Source organism: Ctenopharyngodon idella, chromosome 8 (assembly GCF_019924925.1).
Source record: "Ctenopharyngodon idella isolate HZGC_01 chromosome 8, HZGC01, whole genome shotgun sequence".
Classification (NCBI taxonomy): Eukaryota; Metazoa; Chordata; class Actinopteri; order Cypriniformes; family Xenocyprididae; genus Ctenopharyngodon; species Ctenopharyngodon idella.
In genome coordinates, this window is record NC_067227.1 from 27639329 (window position 1) to 27660196 (window position 20868).

The 20868-nt window shown below is 36.6% G+C and overlaps 1 protein-coding gene across 7 annotated transcripts in view; it reads left to right on the top strand.

Annotated features, from left to right (window-relative positions):
- fibcd1a (fibrinogen C domain containing 1a) overlaps window positions 1-20868 on the top strand; it is a 127432-nt gene that overhangs the window by 76890 nt on the left and 29674 nt on the right. For all 7 annotated transcript variants that reach the window (XM_051903006.1, XM_051903010.1, XM_051903005.1 and 4 more), the window contains one exon: window positions 10568-10664. In XM_051903006.1, the coding sequence (XP_051758966.1) occupies window positions 10568-10664 (97 nt within the window). The remainder of the gene's footprint in view (window positions 1-10567; window positions 10665-20868) is intronic.

Below are 20868 nucleotides of genomic sequence, written 5' to 3' on the forward strand. Positions count from 1 at the left end.
TATACAAAAAGTTTTTTTTTTTTTAAATTAAAAATGTATTTTAAACTATTCTTTTAAATACTGTTATCCCACATCTTGCCCAATGTTGTCCTCCAAACAGTGTTTAATATAAAGCCTATGAAAACAAATATAGTGAATGTTTCTATGTAGGCTATGTAGGCCCAAAAAGGGTTAAAATACAAACATTACATTCTAAACCTAAAAACAACTGATTGCCTACTATTTTAAAGCAGAAATTAAAATGAGTAAATTAAAAATGATAATAAATAAAAACAAAAGCACAAAATGTTAACTTGTACAAGGTATGAAGTACACACACATTCACACGTCTGATTAGTGTTATATTAGATTAATGGGCTATTCCAACAATAGTGCCTTAACTGTTACTGCTCTCATTAATATGATTACTTTGTTTACATGTAGAATTTTAAAATATTTTAGCAAAATGTGTATTTTAGTCAGAGTTGTTGCTCTCTTATTCTACTGTGCTCCGTCTGTTTGACGCGCATGCGCCCACCTGCGCTCGTTCATTGAAGTCAGTGAAGTTTAACAATACTCGCTTGTTGTCAGAATACACAAAACGGAAATACTTGCGGGACTTTCTAAAATTTACAGATCAGGATATAACAATAAAATGGAAGTCATGCACTGAGGAAAACCCGTGTCAGAGGCATTATACAGCACACGCATCTGTCAAAGCACGACAGGGCAAGATGCGGTAAACATTAATGTTTTTTTTTGTAGTGCTTATAAATATAAAACATTCTCATGTTTCGGATAACTTGGATCATGTTCTCACTCTGTGTCCTCTGCTATTTTCCATATGCGTGACCATAAAAATGGGTTATTCACTACTTTAAAGCAACGTGACTGGCTGATGGCTACCGAGCACAGCGCGCAGACGTGACTAACTGATAATCAAATTTGTTGACGATTATTTTCATTATTGATAATAATCGATTTGGTAACACTTTACAATAAGGTTCATTAGTTAACATTAGTTAACTACATTAGTTAACATGAAATAATAATGAACTGCACTTATACAGCATTTGTTAATGTTAATTTCAACATTCCCTAATACATTATTAAATGTTGTTAACATTAGTTAATGCACTGTGAACTAACATGAACAAACAATGAACAACTGCATTTTCATTAACTAACGTTAACGAAGATTAGTAAATACAGTAACAAATGTATTGCTCATGGTTAGTTCATGTTAGTTAATACATTAACTAATGTTTAACTAATGAACCGTATTGTAAAGTGTTACCATCGATTTTATCGATTAGTTGTTGCAGCCCTACACTAACTATTCAGCTGCTCTGATCAATTCTGTCATCAAATGTACCGCAACCATTTTTTAAAAAGTTTTGGATCAATATAGGAGACAATATTGCTGTTCTAAAAAGAGGACACATCTGTGGAGCTCCAAGCGAGCTCAATCACCATCTCTGTCCCTCCTCCAGTACAACCAGAGGTGTAGACGCCACAAGTTTATAGCTCGGTTGATTGACAGCCCTCGGGGAGACCATTGTCAGATCCTCCACCCCTTTGCCCTGTGTGTGGTCAGACTCTGTTTTCTGTCAGAGTGACAGGAGGAGGTCGTGTTTTTTGGCATTGAATGTCTTCTCTTGTTCCAGCCCAGCAGATTGTTACCAACGGTCTGTTGTGCAACTGCTGGCTGCGGGAGGGGTCTCAATGGGGAATATGAGCGAACAACATGATTTGATTTCAGTTATTTTTGCAGCAGGGTTGTTTTCTCTGCTCTCAGCAATATGAAACCAAACCTGCCAGTACCTAGCGACTCTCCAGTGAAAAACAGCCCACACTGCTGCAGCATTTATAGCCCACAAATGCTCCACTATAAGCTCGGAGAGGCTGTTTACCTAAAGGAGTGATATTATTCTTATATTTTGCAGCATGTGCGGTAAATAGATGGGAGCAAAGCGTGTCATTGAAGTTTTGGATATTTTTAACTGCAGGTGTTATCTGCTCTTCAAATAAAAGGTTATCGATTTCTTTCTGTTTTTGCTGTCACTCGGTGGATATTAAAGAACCAATTTGGCATATTTTTATGCATTTCATTTAAGCAGCTAAATTATACATGGACCATGCTGTAGCTGTGTTTTATTTTAAATGCTGCTTGCCATTGGCTGTGATCTTGATCAAATATGGTGCCAAGGCATTTGGTCAAAAGGTTTTCTGATTGCATTGATGTCTGCTTTCTGAAGATGCTGATGAAACCGCTACACGTTTTACAGGGGAAATAATTGCATTCAGAATTCTATATTTTTTTAACATTTAGTTGTCACAAATGGAAGTTGTCTCATAATAAAAAAAACTAAAGTTATGTTTTGTAGTGATTTATAATTTTAAAATAAATTATTATTATTGTTATTAATTTTTTATAAATTATTTTATATTTTATTTTTTAATGATTTATAATTAAAAATCAATTATTATTAGTATTATTATTTTAAATTATTATTTTTATATTTTTAATTTATATTTATTATTTTTGTTTTGCAATAGTTTTATATAATTTTAATACTTTTATTATCAACCACAACTGATGAGAGTCAATTATTTCATGTCAGATGTTTATTGGGGCAAGTTTTCACATGTGTTTTATGTGTTGTAAATTCAATCATTTTCATATTTTGTAATTTCAAATATCAGACATGTATCATGGTTATTTTGCTGTTTTAATTTAGCCTGAAAGCCTATAATTACGGTGGCCCAGTAGTGCACAACACAACAAAATTTAAAAAGCAAACATAAGTTCACAACACAACGTAATCAAGCTACAACACAATGGAAACAAGTCACAACACAACGAAATCGAGCCACAACACAACGGAAATGCTCCCGACCACTAGGGGGCTCTCAGAGCTCGGTAAAGTTAGTTTTCCTTGCTAATGTTCTATAGAGTCAGCAGTGATATCAATACCACGATTAGCTTTAACAGTATGTAACCACTGTATATCGACATGAAATATTAATTTATACATTTATACCTGTGAATGATTTGACGCGCTACCACGGCGCATGATGAAGGGAACGTCTGCCAATTCCACCAAGTGGTTAAAACATCTAATTTGTATTCATTAAAATTACTTTTAACATTTAAAAACAGACATGTTCATATTCCAAAGCTTGTAGTAGGTTTCTATTGGTAAGACTGACTTACTACAGGTGACATTTTGACAATACATACAGAGAGGTATAATTTCACCTGTAGTAAGTCAGTCTTACCAATAGGAAACTACTACAAGCTTTGGAACATGAAAAAAACCCTGAATTACAGTAAAAAAAATTGTAAAAAAAAATTGTGTAGTGTACATAAAAGGAGGTATTAGCACAATTTTTTGGGGGGGGACTTTTTGTGAATTACAGTGATTTTTTCCTGCAAATAATTGTTTATTGTAAGTACATGAAGGGAGGTATTGACAAAATGTCACCTGTAGTAAGTCAGTCTTACCAACAGGAACTAACAAGCTTTGGAATTTGAACATGTCTGTTTTTAAATGTTAAAACAAAGTCATTGTAATGAATACAAATTAGTAATTTTAACCACTTGGTGGAATTGGCAGACGTTCCCTTCATCATGCGCCGTGGTAGCGCGTCAAATCATTCACATGTATAAATATGAAGCTATTGTGCATTAGGTGATTTTGAATTAATATTTAATGTCGATATACAATGTTTACATACTTAAAACTAATCATGGTATTGATATATTTGTAAGACTGTCGACTCTATAGAACAGTGGCAAGGAAATCTAACTTTACCGAGCTCTGAGAGCCCCCTATTGGTCGGGAGCATTTCCGTTGTGTTGTGGCTTTATTTCGTTGTGTTGTGAACTTATGTTTGCTTTTTTAATTTCATTGTGTTGTGCACTACTGGGCCACCGTATATAACAGTCTATTTAATGGCAGATTCTATTGTGGCAACTTATCCCATATACCGTGACAGCATTCCCGCTGTATCTTTTTTTTCCCCCATTGGCATTAATAACAGCAAAAATGTTCCCATTTTTTTTCCTTTCTTTTTTTTGTAGCCAAGACTTTAATGTGCCTAAACAGAAACTGGCTTTTTTCAAAAACGAACCAATGAAAAATATTCATCGGCAAGAAAATTGTGACAGCAAGCTCTGGTCTCCCCAATGTCTTATCTGGCCTGTGGTTATCCTGAGAACAATTGAATTAGTTCTCACCTCGAACCAACGTAGCAAAACAATGAAAAATGAGGAAGATTACAAAGGATATCTCCTGAGAAATTACAGAGGTCATTACCTGCACTCCAAAAGATAAATCAGTTATTACAGAACGGTTGTTAGACCAATAAACTATCACTTCTTTTCCTTCTCACTTCTTTAGAATTAAACCTAGCCACCGGCTTCATAACGGTGAAATAAATTCGTTATCTAATTCGCTCAAGGGAGCCAAAACACTCCATCATTTCTGAATATTCAACACAATTTTCATTTTCCTTTTAATCTTTCACACACTCCTTCTTTTACATGGACTGAAAATGAAATACTTCAGTTAATATGAGGGAGGTTCAGCCTTTGAGAACAATTATTAATTTTTACCAGCTCACTAGAGGTGTTTCAGAACTCCCCCGGGCCTCGCTGTGTGCCGTCTGCCGTAGTGCCGCAAATCAAAGCGTAGATAATTAAGAGATAACAAGACGGTTCTTAAGGCTGCTTTTCCTTCTGAGCACATGACTCAAGTAAACTGTCTTAAGGAGGTAAGATTGTCTGGCTCATTTTCTCGCTGAATTGCACATATGGAGACTTCTTTGGCAATTGTGAAACAGAAGAACTTCTCGCCTCTTGTGGAACAAGGTCATTCGTCTGTGTTAGTCCGTCAGACAAAGTGCGCGACTGCTCATGGCCCGATGCAGCGACCTGGAGCTGAGCCTCATCTGCGTCGAAGGACTCACGTCTGCTGTTGTGTGCTCTGCTGGCATTGGAGATTCATTGTAACAGGAGAAATTGCTTTTGGGACACATCAGCTGGAGTATGGCTCCAGAATTAGGAAATAGATGCAAAGAGGAACACAACAGCAAGAATAGAACATAGTTCTCATGATGAAAATAATATATTATTATTACTGCCCTCGACTAAAGATTTTTCTGGTCGACTAGTAGTCGTTCATTTTAAGCGATTAGTCGACTAATCGCATGTTTATTAATAAACCATATAAATCATAATAATGAGTCTTTAATGGCTGCTCAAGCACACACATAAAGCATGTCACAGCGCACAGATAGAACTAATAATTATGAATGTGTCAGGGGAAAACAGCAAGGAAACTGCTTTAACATTTGAATAATTAATTGATAAACTAGTGTTTTCTGTATTTTCGGCTGCAGTGATGAAGTTGATGATGCTGACTTGTCATCTCCGCAGTAGTGGACGCACCTATATGAACGTTTCATATGGATTACATAAAATATTTGTTTTCCATTTGAATTGATTAATTTAAAAGTAGACATTTCGCTTTCTATACATATATTTTTCATGTCTATGAGGCAAGTTTACATGGAGTTTCGGTTCTCTTTTTTTGGCACACTCAAGTTCATATAGAGAGACGGCAGAAATTTGCTTTCTTTTTTTTTTTTTTTTTTTTACAAAAGCACAACGTTTTATTGTTTTTGTGAGTGCACACAAATAAAAGTAGACTCTTCACAGATTTAAAAGATGTATTACTCTTATCTGTATGACCAAAAATTATAATACTTAAGTATTTTAAGTGCAAGGCCATTTAAAGTTTTAACTACTTACATGTTTCTGATGATAAGCCATATTTGAGGTTGCTGAATGCTTGAGCGTTTGGATGTTCTGCCCGATGCACTGTAACGATCTGTCCGTCACAGACTGCGTGATTTCGCCACTTCCTGTGAATTTTTTTTCTTCCTGCGGCTATGCGACTAATAAAATTTTGGTCAACTAAGCCTCTTCTCGTCAACTAACGGTTAGTCGACTATTAGGGTGAATAATATATATATATATATATATATATATATATATATAAAATGGTTAGTTCCTGTCCTTGATTCTGATTGGTCAATAGCTGTGTTTTATTCATGATAAAACACAGCTATGACCGCTTCACCCAACGGTTCTGTGTATCACTACACAACACCCATAGCAACCACTCTTAGCAACGTAAACTGTTTGTTCTCAATTGATATTGCTCATTGAAGCTTACTGTATTATGTAGAAGAGTATTGTGAGAAAGAGATCGAGTGAGCGAGTTTATTACCTGCATTCAGATTTAGCATTTTCCTTCAGATCAGTCCTATGTTCATAATAAAAAATCAGTTTAAACGTCCACTGCGATATCTTGTCCTTTTAACAGTTAAGGGGTTTTCCCGTGACTGACATCATCCATAAATTTACTCACCCCCGTGTCATCCAAGATGTTTATGTCTTTCTTTCTTCAGTCAAAAAGAAATTAAGGTTTTTAAGGAAAACATTCCAGGATTTTTCTCCATATAGTGGACTTCAACAGGGTTCAATGGGTTGAAGGTCCAAATTGGAGTTTCAGTGCAGCTTCAAAGGGCTCTACTCGATCCCAGACGAGGAATAAGGGTCTTGTCTAGCGAAACAATCGGTCATTTTCTTAACAAAAAATAAAAATTTATATTCTTTTTAACCACAAACGCTCATCTTGTACTGCTCTGCGATGTGCCACGCATTACGTAATCACGTTGGAAGTACCGATCCAGTGCCTACGAAGAGAACGTGCAAAGACTAAGTCAAACGGCCTTTATAAAAAAAGGTAAAACAAAGATGTTGGACGATTTTGAAGTTGAAGGAGAAAATGAGATAGAGTTTTTTCGCCCTACTGCAGTACTTCCGCCTACATCATGTGTGACCTTTCCAACGTGATTACGTAATGCGTGGCGCATCGCAGAGCTAGTGCATGATTTGATTGTGACAACTTACCCCATATAGTGTGACAGCCTGCCCTGATATGCCTTACACAAAAATGAATGTGTAAAATTGACAGCCCTGATCTTTTTTTGTATATATTTAAATGTATAGAAAGTATTTAGTCAGCTGTTACACTGTGCCGTGACACAATGGCCCTAAAGCCATCAATCTCCCCCTCTGTATCCCTTGTCTGAACCCTGGGAATGGCCCGGGATGTGCCCACCTGAAATATGCAACTGATTTTCCAACACCTAAACGCTGCCTTGCTTGAAGTCTGCTCATGCTGCGCCGGTGGGAATATTCAAAGCAGGGTCTTATGAAATATTTATCGGAACATGAAAATTTCCCTGTATTTTAATTACCTGTTTTATACTCAAGGTACAATAAAGATTAAGTGAGCCCACTGCTGAAAGGTGACTCAGTGTTCATTTACAGAGATTATGGTGAATAATTAAAATCTTTTTGGTTGCTCTGTGGGTTGGAAGAAGAACCAATGAAAGGATTTATTCAGAGTCAAGCCACATCCATTAATTTTGAATGCAGCCCAAAGCACCTGCACAGAGTGTTGGCATGTTTTATTGAGAGATCGCCTGTGTTTTCCAAGATCACATGCCCAGGAGGTCCAACTCAAAGGTCTTTTCTTCAGAATCTATATGTTGTGTGTCATCACACATAAAACCCCTTAGCTAAACATAAACTCCTCTAACGAGGAAAAAACACCTTCAGTACATTCGGACCTGAAACATACTCCTACGCTAGTACGTCAGTGCATGCGCTTCTAGCGGCACAAACTTGATTTTCACGCGTCATAGCAATTCATAGCGCACTGCACATGTTGCATTTCATAGGGGCTGTTCAAAGGTCAGCGGGAATCGTTAATTCTGTGTTTATTTATTGCTATTTTGCAATAATTAATAAAAATTATAATATTTCAAAATACAAAAAATTTGACACATTTATGAAATATTTTTTATTTAACAATAATTGTAACACAGTTAATAATTATATATTAATAAAATCGTTGATGTATTTTTTCACAAAATATAAATGCTTGGTAAAAAGTCACCCTTTTTTTTCCACAGAAAATATATATATATATATATATATATATATTAATGTTATATATATATATATATATATATATATAGATGACACATACACTCACACACACATACACACACACATATATATATTTAATAATATTAAAATATTTCATATTTAAAAATCATAAAATATATCAGATTGAGCCAAAAAAATTGTTAACGAATGAAGTCTGTAATATTTCTAATTGAGGTTGGAAGGTGAGTGTGGAATCGTTTACATCTAAAGATGAGATAAGATGATACATTTATGAAATGTATATTTATTTTAAAATAATTGTAACATAGTTAATGATTATAATTATTACATTTAAAAATATATATATAATACTTAAAATTATTTTTTAAAAATCTATAGATATATAAGATTGAGCAAAAAAAAAAAACTAATTTGTTGACACAAAGTGATTGAATGGGGTGGAAAAAAAAATCACCTTTTGTATTCTGCATAGAAAAGAATTTCTTACAAGTTTGGAACGACATGAGGGTGAGTAAATTGCGACTTAATTTTTGAGTGAACTATTCCTGGCAAGTAACATAAGAGCAGATGTGTTTACATACCTGCCTAAAATATGCTTCTGTCCTTATTTGAAACGAGCGCATTAACATCTCTGTCGTCTCATAAACAGGTAGATGATTGTAATATTTCTAATTGAGTTTGGTAGGTGGATTTCCTCGAGTGTGGAATCGTTCCTGTCTTGTTTAGGTGAGGATGTTCCTCTGGGAACGGTCCCTGGAGGCATGTGTGTTTTCGTCTTGGCAAGCACTGGTGAGCATGTGAGGAGGGCGCTGTGCTTGGCTCATTTACATTGATGGCAAGACTTCTCCTTTGCTGGCATTTTCAACAGCCATTGATCCACTGCCTGCCTGATTAATCTTCTATAAAGGGATCAGGAGTCAATTAGTGTCTGAATTTCACTTTGAATTCCACGTGTGCGTCACCTTTCCCTTGAGGACCCCGACCCCTCTACACACGTCCTCTGTACCGCACTCCTGAAATATCCATCTCCAGTCAATTTACATGTTTCCCTTTCATTCCTCTCAGAGTAAAGAATACATCTGCATACCAAAGACAAAAGAACTACCAGCAGGAAAGAGACAGTGTGTTAGCTACCTAGAGACTGAAACACTAGGATTCATTATCTTTCTGTTTTTAAGTAGAAGTGAACAGAGAGTTGACATAAGATAGCGACAAGATGCTGTACTGGCCTGTCTGGTAATGGTCACAAAACTTTTATGTTCCAAAAACTTGTGAGCTGCCTACCTAGACAGCATTCTAAAGGGGTGGTTGATTATGATTTCACTTTTTTAACTTTACTTAGTGTGTAATGTTGCTGTTAGAGCATAAACAACATCTGCAAAGTTAGGACGCTCAAAGTTCAATGCAAAGGGAGATATTTTCTTTTAAAGAATTCTCTGTTTAAGGACTACAACAAACGGCTAATAGGGACTACAACGAGCTTCTTCCCGGGTTAGTGACATCACTAACCCTAAAATTTACATAAACCCTGCCTTGGAGAACACACAACAAAAGGGGTGAGGCCATGTTGGGCTGCTTTAGAGAAGAGGAAGATTTGTTGTAGAAGAGCATTGTTACCATGCCGACATTTTACGCCAGACTGCTCCACAAACGAGGGTCAATTCAACGCTGGATTTGCACAAAAGATTAACATGACGGCACATGCTAGTCGATGAGTTGAATCAACTCCACAGCAACTACATAAATTTATTCACTAACCATTCAGAAATGTCCAGTTTCATTCTAAAAGTTCTTCCTGAGACTCTCCATCAGTGTCCGACTCCGGTTTGAACAAAGTAAGGCTGAACACCGTTACTGACAATCATCATTTTGGCTGCGTGAGATTCTCCAGCTTTGTTGTTGTTGAGCAACAGAAGCGTGAGCTGTTAAAGCTCCGCCCTCTTCTGGAAAGGGGGCCGGGAGCACCAGCTCATTTGCATTTAAAGGGACACACACAAAAATGGCGTGTTTTTGACAAATTTGACAAGCTATAAAAAATGATCTGTGGGGTATTTTGAGCTGAAACTTCACAGACACATTCTGGGGACGCCAGAGACTTATATTACATCTTGTAAAAGGAGTATTATAGGTCCCCTTTAAGGCATCATACTGTAGGTGCGTTTTTGTCAAAAAAGACTGTTCCAAAAGTAGATTGGCCAAATTCTAAGACAGCATCACATACATCCTTTGTGAGGAAGGCAATCCCAGAGTGTATTCTGACAAAATACACTCTCTCTCTGTCAGATGCATCCTTCTTTTTAGTCCAATGGGTCAGGGTTGACCTGGTTATCACTGTTGGTTGAAATTGTAACTACACTATTATGAAGGCAAAAGTAATCAGGTGAGGTTCCTGTTTGCATTAACGCTGTGGAAAATAATAATTATTCATTTTCCTGCTGTAGGGGGCTAATGCACGTATCACCTCGGCATGGATTTACTATTGATAAAAAAAGAGTTTAACTGTGCAACAATGACATTTTAACTTGTCTTTTATAGGTGATTCAACGCAGAGAAGATGGCTCTGTTAACTTTTTCCGTGACTGGGAAGCCTATCGTGAAGGATTTGGCAAGATAACAGGAGAGCATTGGCTTGGTAAGCCATCCATGTCGCTATCTGTAATACAATCTGTCTGGAAAAAAGCTTTAGTAATATCAGTGTCACAAAAAGATTTATAGAATGTTTCCAAACAGTTTTTCTCCTCATTCCTGAGTCGTTACAGACTTTCAAAACAATGTTTAGCTGTATGCAATGTCCATTACTGCATATTAAAATGCATTTTTCTATAATATATAGTCTATAATTAGTACTATATACTATATAATATTCATTATACAAATAGTTTGTTTCGCTCCACTAATTTTGATTGGACAAACGACTTTCCAAAAGTGATGATATTTCATCTTGCCTGTACTCACTACATAAACATTCCTGTAAAATGGATTGTAAATATCAAATTATTTTGTTTTGATGAGCAAACTAACCAGAAGAGCTGGCCATGTTGTGTCTAAATGTAAATTACTCTATATAACTTTTTGTTTATAGTTCTGCTGTGTAAAAGTGCACCAGCAACTGTGAATCACAGTTTCACAGTTTTTGGTTTTGAATGGCAGTAATGTCTTTAAAAGCAAGCTGAGGAGTTATTCTAATTCTGTCATGACACACAAACACGCTTGTCATGATTGTCACTCTTTTATATATGACTGTTTTTCTGACAACTGTAAGGAACAGGGGCACATTTGGTTATTGCCACGGTGAGCTGCCAGCCTGGACAAAATGCCAAGCTGTGTGTCCAAAGCTGAGCATAGCAGATGGCAGTGGGTGGACAGGGAGTAAGGCTTTATAAAGAGACTGAATGTAGTGAGGAAACTCCTCATAGCATCTACTGATAAAGCAATGGTAATGTTGATTCCATCCCATACTGGAATTATAGATTAGTGCTATAGATTAGTGGTTCAGCTCACTGGTTTTTAAAGGGATGGTTCACCCAAAATGTATTATTTACTAATTATTTACTCAACTTTTACTCAATGTTGTTCCAAACCTGTATTTTGTTATTTTTTCCATGGACAAATAAAATAAAATAAAATATAATAATAATAAATAATAATAATAAAATAAAATAAATTTAAAAAGTAAATAAAAAATAAAATAAGATAAAACAAAACATAATAGAAGTCCATGTCTTCTGATTATTTTTATGTCTATACCTTACACAAAGCTATTGTATGGCTTTGAGCTTGGAAAATAGTCATATGGACTACTTTGGAATAAAATTCCATTGTTGTATGAGCAGCATACAGTTTTGAAACGACATGAAGCTGAGTGAATAATGACCGAATTTTCATTTTTTGGATGATCAATTCTTTTAAACCTGAGAGATGGAATAAGGAAAACATTGTGGTTTGTTTATTTTTTGTGACAGTTGGTTGCTCTCCAATATGTTTAACATGAAGAAGATAAATTGCATATTCCTTTATTTACTGCAAGGTCGCTCCTCTTTCGAGGAAAAAAAGTGGAAATATTCTTTGTGATGACAGTGCTTATGGGCTGCGTCTTGTTTTTTTTTCCGCCTTTGCCTGACAAACATTTTAGGTCTAGACTTGTTCTCGGGCTTGTTGTCTGTAACGTGCGCTCAGGGTCCTGTGTCTCAATAGGCGATGATGAACTATGACAGGCCCGTCACGGAGTGTCATCTTGGAGAGATTGACAGCTTCACAGCGAGAGTAGGACAGCACTGGCTAGCAGCGTCTCTCACGCCCGCTGTGGCTGAGAATGACTTTTCCCATGGCCTGCTCCTTTTTCTTCACAGTGAGTAAGACCAGCCTAAAGCAATTCCACAGGCTGTTCAACACAGGATATTGCTTGTGCCGGTGGTGGTCAGGGGTTCGGGTCCCTGTGGGCAAGCCCAGGATGGATCCATACTCCCTGGAGTGACGAGGTTCAAGGCCCTGGCTCATGGTGAAGATGTGCATCTGTGCCAATGAGTCGAGCTGCTCCAGCCCACGCTCTTAATCAATAAGAGACATGAGGGAGCTAGAGACAATTAACCTCCAGGGCTGGTGAAATGAGTTCCAGAAAACATCAACAACACAGACTCATCAGGAATGAGGTGACAGGGAAACAGGGGAGGGCATAGGACCCATAGTGAGAGAAAATCTAGCCTCTCACCTCCAACAAATAAGATACGAAGCATAGTTCACAATAGCTCTGTTTGAATCCGTACTTGTGCGCCGTTCTGAATTGAATTGGGAATGTTGTGTAAATTCCAGTTCAGTTGCTGATTTTCAATTGAATAAGATTGAAAAAATAAATAAATAGTTTTTTAAGTATACTTAATTAATTAGCCTTTGTAGGGTGGACTAGGGTATAAGAACACATTTCCCAGAATGCGTTAACAGCGATGACATTTTTGTAGGCCAACCTGGAAGTTCACATCACCCTGGTTCCCTTGACAAATCCCAGTAGGATTTTTCCATTGGCTTTTGGATTATTGAAGAAAATAACTATCCAGCAAAAGTTTATGATTCTTAAGGCCTGTTCCAGAGATGGTCTTATTATTGGGAGATAAGAGGGTCCGTGGCTCTACCATTGGAGAAAGCGTAATAGCTAACTTGGATCATGTGTGCCTTGATAACCAATCACATTACAGCCGTGACATCATTGAAATTTGTTCAGAGTTGTGCAACGGCGGATACCATAAAATGAATGAGAAGTGCCGTAAAACTGAATCATACCTTTCGTGCAATTGTCAGTGACTTCTCTTATAAAATAGCATTTTTTTCAGTGTAAACTCTAAAAAATAGATAAATCCAAAATCAATTGCTGTGTTCAAAATCGCCCCCTATACCCTCATTCACTATTCCCTACATTACTCCACTAATATAGTCCACTTGAAGGAGTGAATGAAACAAGTAAGTGAATTTGGACACTGAGTGGACCGGAAGGGCTGCCGATTTCGCATACTTTGTGCTGTTGTTTAAAAATCTTTTGAAATGTAGCAAACTGGCAGCTAGTAGTAATGAATATTTATGTTGTACTAGCATGTTCAAACCTTTTAAACGATTTAATGATCAATTAAAAAGGAATTTATACCTGTATTATAATGCTGGACCAGCGCGGTTTGGAAAATGAATGGATGATTAATTCAGCTGCAGGCGCCATCTCCTGGCGAGACGCGGGAATTCATTCAGCGCGCGACTCTCACAGTGCATTATGGGTATTCTCTAGCCGTTGAGCGTGCATCGGTTGTACACTCGTTATTGCGGTGCATTGTGGGATTGAATGAGTGCACTCAACATCGTCCACTATGGTTTCGGACACCACTACAAATGGCTGTCCCCTCAAATAGTGCCCTATTTAAGGGTATAGGGGGTGATTTCGGACACAGCCACTGTTTAAGAGCAAACATGTTGAAGATTAGCCAATGGGCTGTCGATCCATTAAATAAGCCGTTTTCCCACAAAAGCAGTTTATTCAGTGTAGTGATGCCTCTCCTCCATTGACATCCATTAAAAAAAAACACCCTCTGGTCTCCTTCCATGTGTACCACAGAGTTAGCAGGCATTACATTTTTTTCTGCTAACCTTGCAGGCTTGCCTTCAAGTGGCTTTGCCCATTCACACCAAGGACTATAACTATAATGGTAAAGATATAGTTTAAAAGAAATCGCTCTAAATGTAAAAAAATAGCAGAGTCCAGACCACAAATATAACCAACAACACAAAGAGACAATCTCATTGGAATCATTCAGAACGATTTTTTTTTCCAGCTGATGAACAATAAAAGTTTGACAACCAATCAGATTCCATCTGATTTTAAAGAGCTTTAGCATTTAAAGCGGCAAGCAACAGAACTGCTCATAATAAACAGAACAATATCATTCGTTAGAGTGGATGCTAATGTAGTTCCAGTTATTGTTCTTGGTGTGAATAAGCCTTTACACATTTTGTTCATCATGATGATCTTCACAAATGAACATAACTTTTATGCCACCACAGATCTTATTTTAGGCATTTAACCAAAAACCCATTCAAAAAATTCATTGACTTCGGGATGAAGGAACTGGAAATGCTAAAATGCTAACTCATTTACAGATTTTGGCCTACAAAAATACGTAATCCCTGCTGTATTCTATTAAAATTTTCTATTAAAAAGTCCTTTTCCTGTCATTCCAATTCAAATTCCAACTCAACTTTCTGTGGGATGTGGCCAATTCAAATTCATACTCATAAATTGCAATTCATTTCAATAGAGATTGACGTTAGCATGTTGCTAAAAGTGAACAGTTTGATTACAAAAACTGTGTTTTGGACTTTTTTACTAATTCTTTTCAATATTGAATGAATTAAAAGTATAGCCTAAACCAATATATTTGGTTTCTGAACAAAGCAAATGACAGACAAAGTTTCTCAGAGCTCACAAAACTTATGAGCTACTTTTGGCGTTCATGCAAGCAGAGATCGTTTTAGTGCCACATTACCAATTAGCATGAAATGCTTGTGCATAAATGTAAGTCGAATATTAAGGGAGCAATATGAATATTAATGCACAAGAGTGTATTTTTGTGTCATCAAAGGAGAGGTTTGAATTATCATTCCGTAATTTCCTTTTGTAGTGTATTAGCATATCCATTCACGATCAGCCTCCCAGAGCACTATAAATAAGTCTTTTATCAGTCATTTTCACATAATTCTGTTGAATTGCTTATAATAAATCATTCCGACTCCCTCGTCACAAGCTCACGCGTACACACAAACTTGTGTGCTTACACTTGTGAGGAGCTCAAATGAACTGCTATTGTTCTTAAATTAAGGTAATTATAATGACTACATTCTTGAGAGCGAGGGGTGTTAGAACCCGGGATGTGCCATTTATTTAACTAATGAAATGAATTAGAGGGGTAAAAATCACTATCTTACTTCAACACCACCCATCTGAGGTGATAGTAGCAGGTTTAATTTGATATATAACATCCATACAAGCTTTTTATCATGTTCCTGCTATGAAATTGTGTGGTGAGCTTTTTGTCAGAATCCTAATGGTCAGTTCTTTTGTCAAGAGAACTTTCTTCTTTTGATGACCTGCCCAAAATAATGAACTTAACCCTTTTCCTACATCCTCTTAAGGAAGAAAAGGGTTATTTAATCATGTTTACTTTATCCCTGCCATATCCACGCAGTCATCACAAAGTGTTCCCGAAAGTCTGTCCAGCTCCACGTCAGCAAAAATAAAGATCATAGCCTATAATCTCATCGACCCTCACAAATCTCGTCTTATCACAAATGTTCCCTGACAGAAGTCAGAAATTGGCACAAGATTTAGCCTTTCGTTTGCCCTTTGTCGTGTTTTTTGAGTAATTTGGATGGATATTTGTTTCTGACGAGTTGTTTGGTGACATAATGTCACTGGAGAGACCCTGAGAGACCTTGTGAGACTTTTTCAGTGAAATTTATATGAAGTGTGTCTGATTTCCCATTGCTGCACAGCGCATGTAGTGTTAACGATGTCAGATTTCACTTGCTGAAGCTGAAGTGTGTAATTTATGCACAGTTTGAAAAATAACATACTCTAAATCTCTCACTTACATTTGTGTCTTTATATTAAGGAAGTATTTTGACAATGAAAAATTTCTCTCTTATCAAATGCTCTGAATTTTGTAATCGCGTGCCCTTCAGTCCTTATCTGTAGCACAGATGCTGTCACAATATCTTGGCAGAGATAGAGTCAGACCGTGAATGTGCTTTGCAAAGTACACAATGACAGATAGTTCAGACTGACCCTGTGAACTTCCTTCTGGCAAGCAAACTTTGCAGAAGTTGGTCAGGCCAAATGCTGTGGTCGATATTTAAAGGTCTATGCAGAGGTAAAAAACAAGAACCATTATTTCATTCATTGATTTTTTTTTTCTCAAGATATCATATTTCAGGGTTTAACAATAAGGATGGATTGCCTGAGGGTTACTGTGAGAGCGTTTCTGTCACTCACTAAATCTCTAGCACGTACATCTTTGAGACGTCTGTTAAAATGTGCTTCATCTGGAAAGCATGTGTGCACAAACTTCTACATGCATGCATTCTGAATCATAAATTCATTCATAAGACGCATCATAAATACATGAATGAATCATAAGACGTCCATTTTTTAGATTAAAAACACGTCAAATAGATTACTAGGTGATGCATATGTGCTGTTAGTGCCAGTGCATTTTGAAATTTGTATTTGTTGAACATCTACATGTTTTTATGTCTTGCAAACTTAATCATTCGATTTGCTGAACTTTATTGTGATTTTAACTGATTTTTAGCTGACTTTTTCCACCATGTTAAAGTTATCTGGCTGGCTAGCATAGATATGTTTTTTGTGTAGACCGATACAGTGACTTGTGATAGTCTTGGAAGCATCAGTTAGAAAGGATGGAAAATTACAAATCAGTGAGGAATTTTCTGGATCATATGCCATTTTCCAGCTAAAGTGTTTATGAGTATAGTTGTCATGGAGTTACATTATCACTGCATCATTTTCAGTTATCCATCCATCCATCCATCCATCCTTTAAAGGATTAGTTCACTTCAGAATTCAAATTTCCTGATAATTATGTCATCCAAGATGTTCAGTCAAAAAGAAATTAAGGTTTTTTGAGGACAACATTCCAGGATTTTTTTCCATTTAGTGGACTTCACCAGGGTACAACGGTTTGAAGATCCAAATTTCAGTTTCAGTGCTGCTTCAAAGGGCTCTACACGATCCCAACCAAGGAATAAGGGTCTTGCGAAACGGTTGGTTATTTTCTGAAAATGTATATTCTTTTTAACCACAAATGCACATCTTGCACTGCTCTGCAATGCGCCACACGTTACGTAATCACGTTGTAAAGGTCACGTGTGACGTAGGCAGAAAACAACAATGTCGGATGATTTTGAAGTTGGAGGAGAAAATGAGAGTTTTTCGCCCTACCGCGGTACTTCCGCCTACATCACGCATGACCTTTCCAATGTGATTATGTGATGTGTGGCGCATCGCAGAGCAGTGCGAGACGAGCATTTGTGGTTAAGAAGTATACAATTTAAAAAAAATTTTTTTTAAATGACCGATCATTTCATTAGACAGGACCCTTATTCCTCGGCAGGGATTGTGTAGGGCCCTCTGAAGCTGCAATAAAACTGCAATTTGGACCTTCAACCCGTTGGTAACTGTTGAAGTTCCTCAAAAACCTTCATTTCTTTTCGACTGAAGAAAGAAAGACATAAACATCTTGGATGACATGGGGGTGAATAAATTATCAGGAATTTTCATTCTGAAGTGAACTAATCCTTTAATACAGTTCCAGTCAAAAATGTAGAATCATTTGGATTTTTTGTTTTTGAAAGAAGTCTCTTTTGCTCACCAAGGCTGAATTTATTTGATAAAAAATGCAGTAAAAACAGTAATACTGTGAAATATTATTACAATTTAAAAGAACTGTTTTCAGTTTTAATATATTTTAAAATGTAATTTATTCCTGTGATAGCTGAATTTTTAAACCACAATATAGGCTTGCCTGGTCATGGTCAAGAAAAAAATCTTTTGAAAAATTTATAGCTGTACTTCGCTCTTACCTGCTTCTTTAACACACAGTCAGTGGAAAAGACTTTGTACTTGTTGAATAACTATCTGTGTTGGTAAAGAAAACATTCCTAAGTCAACTTCACTGTCTTGTGCTTCTGCAATTTATTCACAGATATGTGCTCTTGCTTCAGCTAGCGATAAATGAAGATGTTATCTCAAGGGCTTTTTGACCCATTACATACCCTTTTTTCCTGGCAGAGCGTGTAAACAGCATGAACGCGTCTCGTATAAGTGAAGAAAGCGAGGGTGGATGGATGCTGTTGATGTGAAGTGACTTAGTTACCAGCAGAACGTTTCAGAAAAGCGTGCCGGTGGCTTTTAGGTCTTACAGCTTGACATACGAGTGTAACTTCCATTTTCCACACATGCATAAACTGGCTGTGCCTCAGGCGCTCGTGCTGGTCATGAGAAAAAGAAGTCATTAACTGCTTCTACCAGGTTTTCCTCATCTCTCTCAGCGTATTGCTGACTGTCAGAATACCGTAATCCCCTTCAAATCTCAGCTTTCTCACTTTCTGCTGTTCTGCTTTGTTTTCTTATTCTGATGTTGAAGTCCTACTGATTTCATTAAGCTTAGACAGGCATTTTCTCACCACTGATGTTGGCTCTATGCAGGCTCCCCACGTCTGGCCGAGTGAATTTTAAAAAGTGGGTTAAAAAGATGGCCGCCTCTCCTGGGTGTTTCTCCCCTGTCTTTGCACTCATTACTCAACACAGAGCCTCCATTAATAGACTGCTATGCATTCTAACAGCCCAAGTGGTTTCAAAAATGAGCCACGCTGTGATAGGAGACTGTGAAGACTGCTTTTGGCTACCTGGTCTGCTTTATTGTCATTCCATCATTGGCATTCTCTTAAAGGGACAGTTCATCCAATATAGTTAAAAAGAAAATTCTGTCATTATTTACTTAAAGCTTGAGTGACTTAATTTATTATGTAGAACACAAAACATGAATTTTTCGTTGAATATTCAGGCCGGTGTTCATTTTTTACACAGTTTTTATGAAAATATCTATTAAATTTAGTAAATATTTCATCATGTCGTATTCATTCATTAGTCATTTGAATGAAAATGAAACATTTTACATTAAACTATATTTACACTACCATTTAAAAGTTTGAGGACAGTAAAAAAAATTCAGCTTTGTCATCACAGGAATTAATTATATTTTAAAATACATTAAAATATAAAGCAATTGTTTTATATTGTAATAATATTTCACAATAACACAATTTTTACTGTATTTTTGATATTCTGAATAAATGCAGGCTTGGTGAGCATAGGAGACTTCTTTCAAAAACAAAAACAAAAAAATTGTACTAACCCCAAACTTTTGAAATGTAGTGTAGTGTCCAAAAAATAAATAAATAAATATATATATATGTAAGGAATAATTGACTCTGGGCCATTGAATTCCGAGGTGTAACTCCACTTCGCATTGTGGCCGCATTACTACCTCGGGTGTGCATTATTTTCTAAGAATTCAATGGCCCAGAGTCAATTATTCAACTTATACTATGGTTACCACACCTCAAGACACTGTTTCGATGGTGTATTTCAAGACATTTGTCAGGTTTTTGTCCTTAAAACACTTGTGTGTGGGACTAATTTCTTACGCATCTCATCCCAAGCCTCCGTTGCTGATTCCAAAATGTCATTTCAGAACTAGTAACAGACTAATACGGTTGATACAGTTATTAACGCAGCTGAGAGAGAGAGACAGAGAGAGAGAGAGAGAATGAGCATATGTGAATTAGCATACCTGAGTGTTCGATCCCAGGGAACGCATGTGCTCATAAAGTGTATATGCACTATAAATCACTAAGGGTAGGTTTAGGGTTGGGGTAGGTGTAGTTGTTAATAAAAAAAAAAAGAGCTTTGCTAAATGGAAATAGGACAAATGGCAGGTAAGGGGCCATGTAAAAAGTCCACACATTGCATTTAAATGAACACGCATTTTGATTGGTAACGACGGTCATATGTCACTTCATGAGGACAGATGTAACACGACACTCATTGTTTTTACACCAGCTAGAGGGCGCATGACTTTAAAACGTAAATATAAGTCATAATAAGGTGCTCAGTCTTTGTTATTGTTTAAAAAATTGCTAACAAACATTTTCATTGACAAGATTAATGCTGATCCTGAGCAGTTTTTAATATAATAACAGATGAAATAATGACAGAATTTTACTTTTAAAGTCATCATGAAATCAAAATTGACCCTCTTTAATTTATTAGCACATATTACTAGTCTTGTGGTGAACAATTAATCCGTGCAAGTTAATACACCGAAAAAAATTGTTAGTCATGGTAATCTTTAATCAAAATCTGAAAAGTTACTTCCGGTCTGGAATGGTGTTCCTTCTCTGATGACGTCAGTTTGACGGCTAGGGTTGAAAATGCTTAAATCACTCCCCTCTAACCGTTAGCCTGCTATGAGCGAGAGATGGAGTAGGAGGAGCGCTAAAGTAAAACCCTGCCCTCTATTCAATATTCTGTTTCACTTGGAAATACGTCATAACACTGGAGAAAAGTCGTTTGCAACTTCCGGTTCACGGGGACTTTAAAAGGGTGGTTCAGTGGTTTTTTTTCTAGGCTTGATTGTGTTTTTGGGGCACAGTTTAACATGTCTTAATGTTTCGTTTTTGAAAAAAACGCTGTTTTTTTCATATATTTTACCTTTATTCTA